Source organism: Rutilus rutilus (genome assembly GCF_951802725.1).
Source record: "Rutilus rutilus genome assembly, chromosome: 9".
NCBI classification, from domain to species: domain Eukaryota; kingdom Metazoa; phylum Chordata; class Actinopteri; order Cypriniformes; family Leuciscidae; genus Rutilus; species Rutilus rutilus.
The window spans coordinates 24608185-24620816 of NC_140223.1; the positions used below are offsets into that span (position 1 = coordinate 24608185).

Consider the following 12632-nt stretch of genomic DNA (forward strand, 5'->3'; position numbering starts at 1 on the left):
TGTTTTTTTCTCTAAGTGACTTAATAAGGACAATCCACATCTGAGGCACAAATGATTCCTCCATCCCAGCGGAGTTTGGGGATGCCTCTCCAAAACATGAGACGTGCAAGGATCTGCATTATCTTTGGGGAATCCCACCCTCTGGACTATCACAGGAAGAGGACTCAATTACACCGAATGACGGAAGCAGCTTATTTGTGATAACTACTCACAGACGGAGAGCTGCCCACTGCAGCATTTCCTGTGTCTCTTTCTTTTTCTCCGTTTTCCTTTTCCTTTCGTATTCTGTCACTGGGCGGCACAGTAATCCTACACCTGCCTGTTCTCATACGTTGTACTGTAACTGGCTGAACTGCTTTGACAAGCGCGAGGGGGTTAAAACACACTTGCAGCGTGGAGCCGGGCTCATATCTGGCTGCATCTCTCCACACCACACACACACACACACACACACACCCATGCACACACTGGTATAAGAAACAGCCCAGGATCAAGACTCAGTCTTCTGTGAGAAGGAAAAGACGAGAGAAAGAGCAACAGAAGGAGAGCAAACAAACTGAAAATCACAAGTTCAATGGTCCCGCTGTGGAAAGCCTGACGTTAACTGGAGATGCCGATCGGCGAGCGTGGCTGCAAGGAGCTGCCGGTGCATCAGGAGAGTGATGGGATTGAAGTGGTGAGCATGGCCAGCTTTCCTGAAGACCTGATGCTGAGCGGCGACTTTCGCGGGAAGTTCAAGAAGATCCGGTCCAGGAAAAGGCCCACTATTCTGGCATGTAGGTGCTGATTGGTGTTCATTTGTTGTCACTGTCTGCTATGAAATAAGAGATTGGAGCAAAAATTAGAGGCTGCTTTGCTGGGGTGGTCAACTTCGTAAGTTTTTCTGTTAACCATGTGTGAAATGCCTCAACGTCTATAGATATTTATTTGGTTACCTCAAGAATCTGGCGTCATGTTTGTTAAAATAGACTTTGCTTTCAGATTATCACATTTGTATATGAGCCAACAGAATGTGTGCAGTGAAAGCTGCCATAGTGATGTGCTGAAACGTGAGGAAATGGATATCAAAGTTTTTTGTGGGATTCACCCTAATTTTCATCTGAATTTGGAACTGGATTGCTGGATTTCTGTTAATCTATGACAGGGTTGTCCGGGATCATCTCAAATGATTTGGCATGACTTGACATACAGTGTGGTCCAAAAGTCTGGGATTCAAAATCTGGAAATGTACAAAAAGTTTTAGCATTTTGAAAAGAAAGAAACTGTTACTGTTTAAATGATTTGGGTCAGTATGATTTTTTTTTTAGTGTCCAGGGCTGCATTTATTTGATCAAGAGAACAAACATAACATTGTGAAATATTATTACAATTTAAAATAACTATTTTCTATTTGAATATATTTTTAAATGTAATTTATTCATGTGATGGCAAAGCTGAATATTCAGCATTCATAAACATTTCTTTTGATTATCAATGTTGAAAACGGTTGTACTGCTTAATATTTTTGTGGAAATCACACTGTAAAAAGCGATCAGTTGACTTAACTTAAAAAAGTGAGGAAACCCATTGCCTTAAAATGATTAAAGGGATACTCCACTTTTTTGGGAAATAGGCTCATTTTACAACTCCCCCAGAGATAAACAGTTGAGTTTTACCGTTTTCTAATCCATTCAGCCGATCTCCGGGTCTGGCGGTACCACTTTTAGCATAGCTTAGCATAGATCATTGAATCGGACAAGACCATTAGCATCTCTCTCAAAAAAATGACAAAAGAGTTTCAATATTTTTCCTATTTAAAACTTGACTCTTCTGTAGTTACATCGTGTACTAAGACTGACGGAAAATGTAAAGTTGCGATTTTCTAGGCTGATATGGCTAGGAACTCTACTCTCATTCCTGCGTAATAATCAAGAAACTTTGCTGCCGTACCATGAGTGCAGCAGGCGTAATGATATGACGCAGCGCCTGAAAATAGTCCCCAGCTCTGTAACTTCCAACGTGACCGGGACTAAGTTTGTCTAACCTATTAGACCTATTTTCAGGCGCTGATGCTAATGGTCTTGTCCGATTCAATGATCTATGCTAAGCTATGCTAAAAGTGGTACCGCCAGCCCCGGAGATCGGCTGAATGGATTCGAAAACGGTAAAACTCAACTGTTTATCTCTGGGGGAGTTGTAAAATGAGCCTATTTCCCAAAAAAGTGGAGTATCCCTTTAAGTAAATAAACTTCACGTAATTGAAAAAATTAAGTTAAGTGAACTTGACAATTCCACGTAACTTATTTATTTTCAATTAAGCATGAAGTTTATTTATTTAATAATTTTAAGGCAATGGGTTTCAGTTAAGTAAGTCAACTGATCACTTTTACAGTGCATTGATAAAAAAAAATCAGGATTTTTAAACAAATACGGTAGAAAGCTCAGCAGAGCGGCATCAACTCTGATAACTTTAATTTTAACTTTTAACTCAAATTGATATGCTGATCATATCTTTATAATTCCGTAAAGCTATCAGACTTTTTGGACCCCACAGTATCTATCCTGATTGTTTAATGTGTGTTTAATGTGATAAATGACAGGACACACAGAGACCGCTTCGATTGAGGAGAGACACTGAAAATGTTACTTGAGCCTTGTGTGTTAGTCTTTGTGTGCCTTTCCTTGAAGTAGTCTGAAAAGGAGGATAAGGTAAGAGGAGAAAGAGGGGCCAGAGGGTGGACAGAGAGAAAAAAAACAGCACAGGGAGGAAAAGTAGACAGAAAAAAAGAGGAGTGCGGAGCTGGTACTGATATCCACAGTGACGCCTGCATCAGTGAGACATGCCTCACATTCCATCACTTCATCAGAGCTTGAAAATGCTTTTAATAGGCTCTTAATGGGACTCAACCTGCCGAACAACCTGCTCATACTCCCCCTGAAGGCTTAAGACTAAATATTTACTCTTGACCTGCCAATGGATGCCTGTGATGAGAAAATAGATTTTTGTTTGTAAGGTCCCACATATAATCAATTACTAATCAATTACTTTATTTTATTTTATTCGTTTATTTGATAGCTTGATTTCACTTGAGTGCTGTTTGAGTGATTGGCTTGAGCCATTTTCCAATACGATGCTTTCAGGCTTGTGGCCTTTAGCTTTTTGGACATTTCCACCCATCAAGCGCTCCATTTGCACCGTGGGGTGTTAATGGTCTGGTTGAAAGGTTGAGAGATAGTTCAGCCAGGACATTATGTAATAATATGTCTAGCTCCTCGCTGTGCCATGCAACTCCAATCTCATAATGTTACCGTTTCCGATCTGTGTGGGTTATGTTACTGGGATAAGTATATACTTTGAGTTTACATTTGAAATAAATGGTTGTTCAATTTCCATAATGTTATCACTATAACTAACCGACGTAGCAATGTTTTAATGTTTGAAAGATAAACAAAAACAGGGAAGCACCGAATCCCTTGTTCCCTGTAGGCAAATCCTAGTTGTGAATTAAAGTCAGAGGAAAAGATGCGGCACTGTTGACATGGCTTACTGTCTGGATTGTCTAGGGTATTTACATATGAAAATATAAAAAAGCATGTGCTAAAACTGACTCATCAACTCACATTGGAAATGTAAGCATCTTAACATCTTTCTATTAAAGGCCAATGTATCTTATCATATCTATTGTTTGAATTAGTAGCATATAAGTAGACTGTTATTAAATTCAGTGGCTTCCACTCAGATTGATGTTATATTATATGAATAAATAGACTCTTTTCCCGCAGAACACAACTGGGTAACTCTAAACTGGCCTGATAAATAGAGTGTGAGCATTATGTAATTAAGGGCAAGTTCTTGACATCGGAGGGATAGAGAGGGGCATGATGGGATTATGGAGTAACTCAGGCTCAGGACGTGCAGTGCTTGCCAGCAAATCAGCTGTGTAACATCCAAAGCTCTGTGGTGAATATTAATTATTCTGTGTTTATGTTTGTACTTTAGACAGGTAGAGTAATTCGTACCATGCTGATATCATTTGTGTTTAAAGTGCATTTGTGAAGGAGACTTTTGCTTACGAAAGTCTCAAACTTGTTCACCGCTGCATTGATTGCACTGGTGTTTGTGCTGCGTTTGACCTTTGCTGACTTCTTGTGAGCTTTGCACTTTGTTTCTCAGCAAAGAAATTAAGAAAATAGCATGAAAATGCGCTGACATTATTGTTCCGGATGGCCCTGCAGTTGTCTCTTTTCAGCCCTTTTCTTCATACTTGACTGACACTTGTGATGAATATGGACTTTACTGGTTCAAGCCAAAATCAATACTCAAAGTTGAGGAAGTCAAGGAAGGTCATGGGTGCCACACAAAGAGTAGACAAGGCTTTGGAATAAACAGTGTCCCAAAAAAGTATTTTAACTCTTAAGCCACAAATAAAAATGAACGAATGTGTGCTATATTACAAAATAACAAACCAAGTGACATTTATTTAAAGAAAAGTGCAAAAATTGCACATGCACACACACACACACACACACCATTTGTCTGGTTTTAAATGAGAAAATAATAGATACATTGGCATTCAAAAGTTTAGAGCTGGTTTTAAAGGTTTTTGAAAGAAGTTTCTTAAACTCACCAAAGGCTGCATTTATTTGGTCAGAAATACAGTTTGGAATCATTTTAAAAAACATTTTCTGTTTGAATGTATTTTAAAATGTAATTTATTCCTGTTATGCAAAGCTGAATATTCAGCATCATTACTCCAGTCTTCAGTGTCACATGATCCTTCAAAAATCATTCTGATATGCTAATTTGCTGCTCAAGGGAACATTTCTTATTATTTGCATAATTTTTGTGTAAACTAAGATACTTTTTTCAGGGTTCTTTAATAAATATAAAGATTAAAAAAAAGTTTTTACTGTCACTTTTGAAAAAATGTAATGTGCCCTTGCTGAATAAAAGTATTCATTTCTTTAGTTAATGACATGAACTACACCTTTATTATCTTGAGAGAAACTGACTTCATGCATTATTTAAAGGAACAGTTCACCTAAAAATGAAAATATCTTGATTATTTACTCACCCCAAGGCCATCCAAGATCTATATGACTTTCTTTCCTCAGCTGAAGATAAAGAACATGTATATCTTGGATGGCCTTGGGGTGAGTAAATAATCAGCAAACAATTTTTGAGCAAACTATTCCTTTAAAAATCAGCCTATGACCAGTTTGTTAAAAGTAAAAGTGATGTGAAGCTCTATCATCATTTGTTTGCAGAATCAGATACCACTTGGTTTCATATTTTCTAATGCAATGGCATTCATACATTTTTAATTGTTATATAGGGCCTAAGTGTTTTAATTATTCAATATGTTGAAGGCCATTGTAGTAATATTATTTGGAAAATAGACCGGCTTTAGATTTTGTCTTTGATTTCCTTTTATCCAGAGTCATCGGTGGCTGCTAAGTGCTACGATTGCTGTTTGGAACACACGCAGGTACATAAACCACAGTAGTAGAAAAAACATTTGTGGCGTATCATCAGGGGCTTCTTTTCCCCCTGTACATCAGGATACTGACCTACCAGATGCCTCTTTCATGGCTATCCTCACACACTCAAGCTGAAGATGACAGTCAGGAGCGTTTCTCTCACTTGATGCAAACAAACAGAGGTTATAATTAACCACACGGGGCTAAGAGGATTTCTCCCCGCTCTCCCTGCACTGCTCACAGCCTCCGACGTTGGGTTATTTAAAGTGAACCTGCCCAGAGAGAGTGAGAGAGAGAGGGAGGGTGGGTTGGAGAGGAGGACGAGGAGGGGGGGAGAGCTTAGCGGATCTGTGGCGCTCTGTTCTGGCTCAGTCTCCGGTGGCAGCATCACTCTCCCATAGCAGTGGATTCCACCTGCCTGTTCTGGAAATGTACAGGACTGCAGCATCCTCTGACTGACTTCACCAACTCATCCGCCGGCAGATATGGCCAGCCAGCAGGATTCGGGTTTCTTTGAGATCAGCATCAAGTCCCTTCTGAAGTCCTGGAGCAGCAGTGAGTATCTTGGCGCTCAGAGCTGCGGGATCACAGCCAGGGCTGGCGGGATGGATCCTGATTTAGTTCGCATGCGAGTTTGTTGCTCTGGTACACGTGCTCTGGTGTTGTTGTCCTCTTTTATTTAGTACGCATGGGGATCAGCATAATATGGATTTTATGGCATGCATGATGCATCGCTATCTCTATTTTACTTTTTTGTGTGTGCGTGTGGTCAAATGATGCTTATGAATCAGGCTTAAAGGGATAGGTCATTCAAAACTCATTTATTATAAAGGGTCATTTATTCACCCTCATGTCGTTCTAAACTTTGTGCATGAATTAATTTCTTACGTGAAACACAAAAGAAGATATTTTGAAGAATGTTGGCATCCAAAACACCCCATTGACTTTTGTTGTATGGACAAAAAGCACAGACATTTTTCAAAAAATATCTTTTTGTTTGTGTTTCGCTGAAGTAAGAAAGACGTACAGGTTTGGAATGACATGAGGTTGAATTTTCAGTTTGGCTGACATTTTTGTCTATTTTGCTTAGTAATCCCTGTCCTGGTGTTGTGGTACACAGTATGCTCCCAAGAGCAGTGTACATCAGGTGCCTGTTCTCACCAGCCTAACCGACCAATCAGCTGTGAGGGCTGGTCAGCCCTCTGCCAATCAGCTTGCAGTGAGAGTGGCAGTGTCTCCTTTAGAAATCAATGTTGATTTACTTTTAATAGCTTAAACATACTTTTGGTTGTGTAAACAATAAAAAAGTATTTGCTCTCTCTCTGTCTATATATATATAAGTTGCATTTTCCTCATACATTTGTATGTTTTATATGTTGTTTTTACTGACTTTTTTTTTTGTCATTTAGAAGCAAATATATTTTCTGTGAATTACGAATCACCTTCTTTTCAAGCCAGAGTGATATCAAACATGAATAGAAATAATCATTTAGACCAAATTATAATCTCTCTCTCTGCCTCAGAGTAAATGGGTGAAACGTTCTTATCACTAAATCAAATGTGCGCTGCACAGTGTACCAAATATATTTTTAGCTCTGGCTCAGAGGTTTAGAGCTGCGAGTGTCCTTAGGCCTAATGGCTAAATCCAGGAAAAATGTCCTTGTTATTTAGCTGTCATAATCAGCACGGCTCAAATATCTGCGAACGTATCTCATCTTTCAGTTTTTCTGTTTGTAATCCTGACCTTTCTATTTGACACAGGGATAGCCAACTTTCTTCAATCGGTACAGTGTGTTCGGGCAACTTTACAAAACCTGATCCTGTTTCTTCGGGTTATAGTATACTATAGGTGTGGATGCCCACGGGCGACTGATGTGACCTCTGGATGTCATTTTTTGCATTCTATTCTTTGAAGGGCTTTAGTTTGGTAACAATTTACAAAAAGGTCTTGTTTGTTAACATTAGTTAGTGCATTAACTAACATGAACTACTGTAACAATGATCAATATCTTTTTAACCTTTGTTAATGTTAGTTAATAAAAATGCTCAGTCATGTTTGTTTACAGTGTATTATGTTAGTAAATGTTGAGATTATCATTAGCTAAGGTTAATAAGTACTGTAGAAGTATTGTTCATTGTTATTTCATGTTAACTAATGTAGTTAATTATGTTAACAAATGAAACCTTGCTGTTCAGAGTTACCCTTATTCTGTGTGTTTAAAAATAACTTTTTGCCATTGCTCGTATCTTTAGTTTCTTGTTTAGGGCGCCAAAGCTACGTTCAGACTGCAAGCAAATGCGGCCCAAATGTTCACATGTGACTCAGATCTGTTTTTTCCCACCATAACAGTGTGAACAGCACAAACCACATGGAAGCTGATCTTTTCAATTCCGATTTGGGCCACTTAATGCAGCCTTTCATATGTTGTCCTAAATCTGAAACAGGTGTTTTGCAATGTGACCTCGGTCTGAACAGTCAAATTGGAATTCATGCGACTTTTACGTCACTCTAGATCAACATTTGTCACAATTCTGCGCTTATGAGAGTCACTTCAAAGATTTTACATACTTGAAGTTATCAAAACATCACTTCTCGTTGAGAACTTTTCTCTGTTCGTTGATGAAAGTAACCAGTGGGATATGAGTGGGCTTTCAATGCTAACAGCCTGATAACCATCTGAAAATGGATGAGGCTTTATAGGTCCCATTTACAGTTATGTCAGTTGTCCCGAGGGATCTTTTGTACACAGTTGGGGTCTATGAATGTAAAAAGCCCACATCTTTTACATCAGAGGGGGATTTTGTTAGATGTTTTTTCCATGCTTGTTGTCCATCCTTGAGCAAGAAAAATGTTGGGAGGACACAACAGGATTTGTTTTAGAAAGAAAAATATGTCTGTATACTGTCTTTGTGTTTATGTATATGTCTCATGTCAATGTGTGTGCGTGTGTTTGTGAAATAGAGAGGCGTTGTTCTATGTCTTATATTGTCCCTGTTGGGAGCAGCTCAATGCTCAGAGGCTCCTCTGAAGAACGCTGATGTAATGCTCTGTCTGAGCCCATCTTTTGTTTGCAGAATCACATGTAATGCATCAGGCTGCCGTAATCATCTAGACTGGCACTGGAGCACAGAGTGACCCGTTTACCACTTCTGTCAAAAACTGTAGTTTTCTGAAGAAACTGAGAGTGGTGCTTGCACATGCAAAATCCACCGCCATAATGCCTGGGTGTTAGCCAGAGCGTTGGGGTCCGGTTGCTATAGGTACTTGCTATACTTACTAGGGAGTTGCTAGGTGGTTGCTACTAGGGTATTCTGTTGCTAGTTGGTTTCACTTATTATGACAGTCTCCCTAGCAACCTGATGGAATCGCATACATTTACTCCATAGATAATTTTCTTTTTAATGACTCTGAATGAATCTTTCATTCCAAGATAGACTTATCGCTTATGTTGAAGTCATCATGTCAGCGCAATTTAAACTTTTTTTTCAGTTAATGCTACACTAACCAAGTGAGAGAATCATGGCAAACAATCAGGACGAAAGAGCTCAGCAACAAACAAGTCTAAACTTCATATATATATATATATATACTTTTTTGAGCATAAATTAGCTCTTTTGTCCTGATTGTTTTATTTAATATTTTACTACCATTCAAAAGTTTGGGGTCGGTCATTTTTTTATAAAGAAATTAATACTTTTATTCAGCAAGGATGCATTCAATTTATCAAAAGTGACAGTAAAGACATTCATAACGTCACAGCAGAATTTTGTTTCAAATAAATGCTGCTTTTTTACTTTTCATCCAAGAATCCTGCATTATTATCACTAACTGTTATAACTGTTTTTATCATGGATGATAATAAGAAATGTTTCTTGAGCAACAAATAGAATGATTTCTGAAGGATCACATGACACCAAAGGAAATCCAGCTTTGCAATTACAGGAAAATGTAAATGCCATTTTAAAATATATTAAAATAGAAAACCATTATATTGAATTGTAATAATATTTCACAATATTAATGTTTTTACCGTATTAGTGATCAAATAAATGCAGATCTCACCAACTCCCAAATTTTGAACAGTAGTATATTATGCATATACACTCTAAAAAATAAAACATTGGGTCAACAAAAAAAAATATGTTAACGTTTTCCACTAGAATTTTTATGTTAAGACTACAGGCAGAATTACATTAATTCAAAGCGATGTTTTGAGTATGGTGAATTACTTTTTTTGGGCCACAATAAAACGCATTTCTAAGTAACATGAACTTAATAATTTTCAACATGAATGCAAGTAATTAAGTTGATCCAACATAATGTTTTAAGTTAGGTGAAGCAGTTTTTTGGCCACAATAAAACACATTTCTAAGTAACATGAACTTAATAATTAAGTTGATCTCTGCATGAGTTAAGTTGAGCCCTTTTGATTTGATTTGAAGTTGATTACTCTTTTAAACATACATGTAACATTCATCTTTTAATATATTTCCCTTTTAAAACATTTAAATGAACTGTATTACCATGTCCTTTCTAATACAACGTAAAGCATACATTTTCTTAGAAATCAACCTGTGTACTTATCACTTCAAATCAAACATTCAATTGAAATGTATGGTCACTACACTGTCATTGGTCAGGCGCGCACACACTGTTAACGATATCATTGGCTGTAGAGTGTGACAATCTGTCAATAAAAATCAGCCAACACTTTTTTGTTCTCCTCCGATCTACATTGATCTCATAAATTGCCTCTGTGAAGTTTGAACACAGAAAACATTTCATCACTGGATAGGCTTCGTTCGTCAGCTGAATGTGCGGAACGCTTTTCAGAGAAGATAAGGCAACGTTATTTTAGTACAATTCACACACAGCGGTAACTCAGAGAGAAAAAAAATCTCTGAATGCTTAACGTGAAACTTCGGACTTCCGACCTATTACCATCGTGTCAATTCTCTATTGATTTTGATCGTGATATCAATTTTGATTAACGTTAACATGCGCGAGGGAGGGAGGGAGAGCAAGACAGTTTGAAGACTGAGAATGCGCGCGCGCGGCCGGAGGAGGGTCTCTCTCTCTCTCTCTCAGTAACATGCACGGGCGCCTGTCACAATTGTAAACAATAAAAACGAAATTTAGAAAACTAAAACGGAATTCATAGGGCCCTACATAACTCCGACTTGTTTTGAGCAAAGTTTCTGAACAAATAGTATAACGTTAGCTATACTCAATCAGTGACAGGCTACAGCTACTAGCTAACTTTACCTCGGCACACAGACTAACGTATACTATCAACACTGCTCAAATTTCAGAGTAAGGACTTCTAGATTTCGGTATTCGGTTACAGTAGGCTATCACCAACAGAATCCTGAGCGAATGCGGATGTGTAAGCATAAAATTACTTGCGCCACAGCGAGTTTCAGCTGTGGCCACACTCCTCTGGCCTTAAACATGCACAAGGAAACTGTGGACCTTTTTTTAACGGTCACGTCATCAAATTGTTTTTTACATTAACAGAACTTTAAATTAAATTAATTTTTGATTAACTGAAAATGTTAAACTCTGACAAGTCATGATAGTATATTGAATCAATAGGCATAATTTGTGTGTCAGCCCAGCTCAATAAAATAACAATTACAAGTAAAAAGTCTAACAGCATCTCAGAACTTGATTTTTTATTTCACAACAATATATTTATTTAAGTAATGACTAAAGGTCCTCTGAATTAGTTTTTAGAGTGTACTTGTATGATATTAAATGACTAAAAAGTAATGGTTTTATATTATACTGTCATTTTTATTTGATTACGTCAGCGTCATGGAATTGTAGTTTGCTTATTGAATCATTATTTATTGACATTTGATGGCTTGAGTTCTGTTTGCATTTTGTTTACAATATTTTTGATTGAATTTTGCAAGCCTTGTTGGCATCCCATTTTCTGCCAATGGCTGTTTTCCCAAGGAAAGATTGTGTAATGGAGTCAGTCAGTGGAATTCAGATAGTTTATCTTGCTTTACGCCGTCTGTGTTTTTACGTACAAGCAGACAAGGGAGTGAGAGTGAGTGAGTGAGTCTGTGCCCAATCAAATGATGTTTACACTGTTGGTTAGTGTCAGAGGGGAGATCAGGACGTATAGTGTGTACACAGGGATAAATATAGCCCTGCAACTATGCCACTGTAACATGTCAGTCCTGCACACTTGCCCAGACCTCAGCTAAAAATTCCAGGCTGACCTTCAGTCTCGAGAGGCAGTGGACATTTACACTGCAATAGAGAGCCTTCAGAAGAAGCGAGCACACGTCTGGATTTGTTATCACACAATTTTCTGACTTTTTTTGTTTCAACTCGCACTGGGACGTTACAGTATGGGGCAGGTGGCGAACCGGAGAAGGTCCCGCCATCACTGGAATGATTGATAAGGCCGTGTGAGGTTTGGAAAACTGGATCAAATATACTACTCCCCCACTATGGATAGCACAGCAATGTGCTGGAATAAAACCAGCATGGTGAACTTCATCAAGGGCCTGGGTAGGTGCTACAAAAGAGAAAAAGAGAGAGGGAAGTGAGAATCTCTGAGTGAAGATGAAACTAGTAAACGGAGACAAATGAATGAGTGCAAAGCAAGGTTCAGACTTGTCCATGAGATTTAATTGGTGTTTATAATATTATAGCAAAAAAAGAGACTCCTGTTACAGTGGCTGTAACATATTACAACATAATTGGGGATATTCTGGGGATATCTAATTTGATTTTATCAATAAATTCCACTAGAAACAAACCTTGTTGTATTATTTTAATTTAATACTGTGAAGCTGCTTTGATACAATCTGTATTGTGAAAAGCGCTATACAAATATACTTGACTTGACTTGACTTGACTTGGCTGTTCATTTTGAAGAAATATATTGGTCTAAGATGGTTTGATGAAATTAAGCCAATTCATCAACAATAAATGTTTGTTAGCAACTTTTTAGGTGCATTGTATGTGAGTGAATGATTGTGCAGTTATGTTGAATGCAATACAATTCAAGAAATATTAATACAATGTAAAAAAAAAAAAACTATTTTTATTATTGAATATTTATAAATTAATACAGTTCTGTCATGACAACTCTCTGAGAGTTTGGCATGGTAATGGGTATGACAATGTTCGGTTGTTCCAAATCTTTCGG

The 12632-nt window shown here is 37.8% G+C and overlaps 1 protein-coding gene across 4 annotated transcripts in view; it reads left to right on the top strand.

Moving 5' to 3' along the window:
* The first annotated feature begins 450 nt into the window (after positions 1-450).
* frya (furry homolog a) overlaps positions 451-12632 on the top strand; it is a 69927-nt gene continuing 57745 nt past the window's right edge. For 2 of the 4 annotated variants that reach the window (XM_084418711.1, XM_084418712.1), the window contains exon 1: positions 451-776. In XM_084418711.1, coding sequence (XP_084274837.1) covers positions 611-776 — 166 coding nt within the window. In that variant the 5' untranslated portion in view covers positions 451-610. Of the gene's footprint in view, positions 777-5747; positions 6016-11643; positions 11990-12632 lie in introns of those variants that run through there. The other 2 variants (XM_084418714.1, XM_084418713.1) reach the window with 2 other exon arrangements.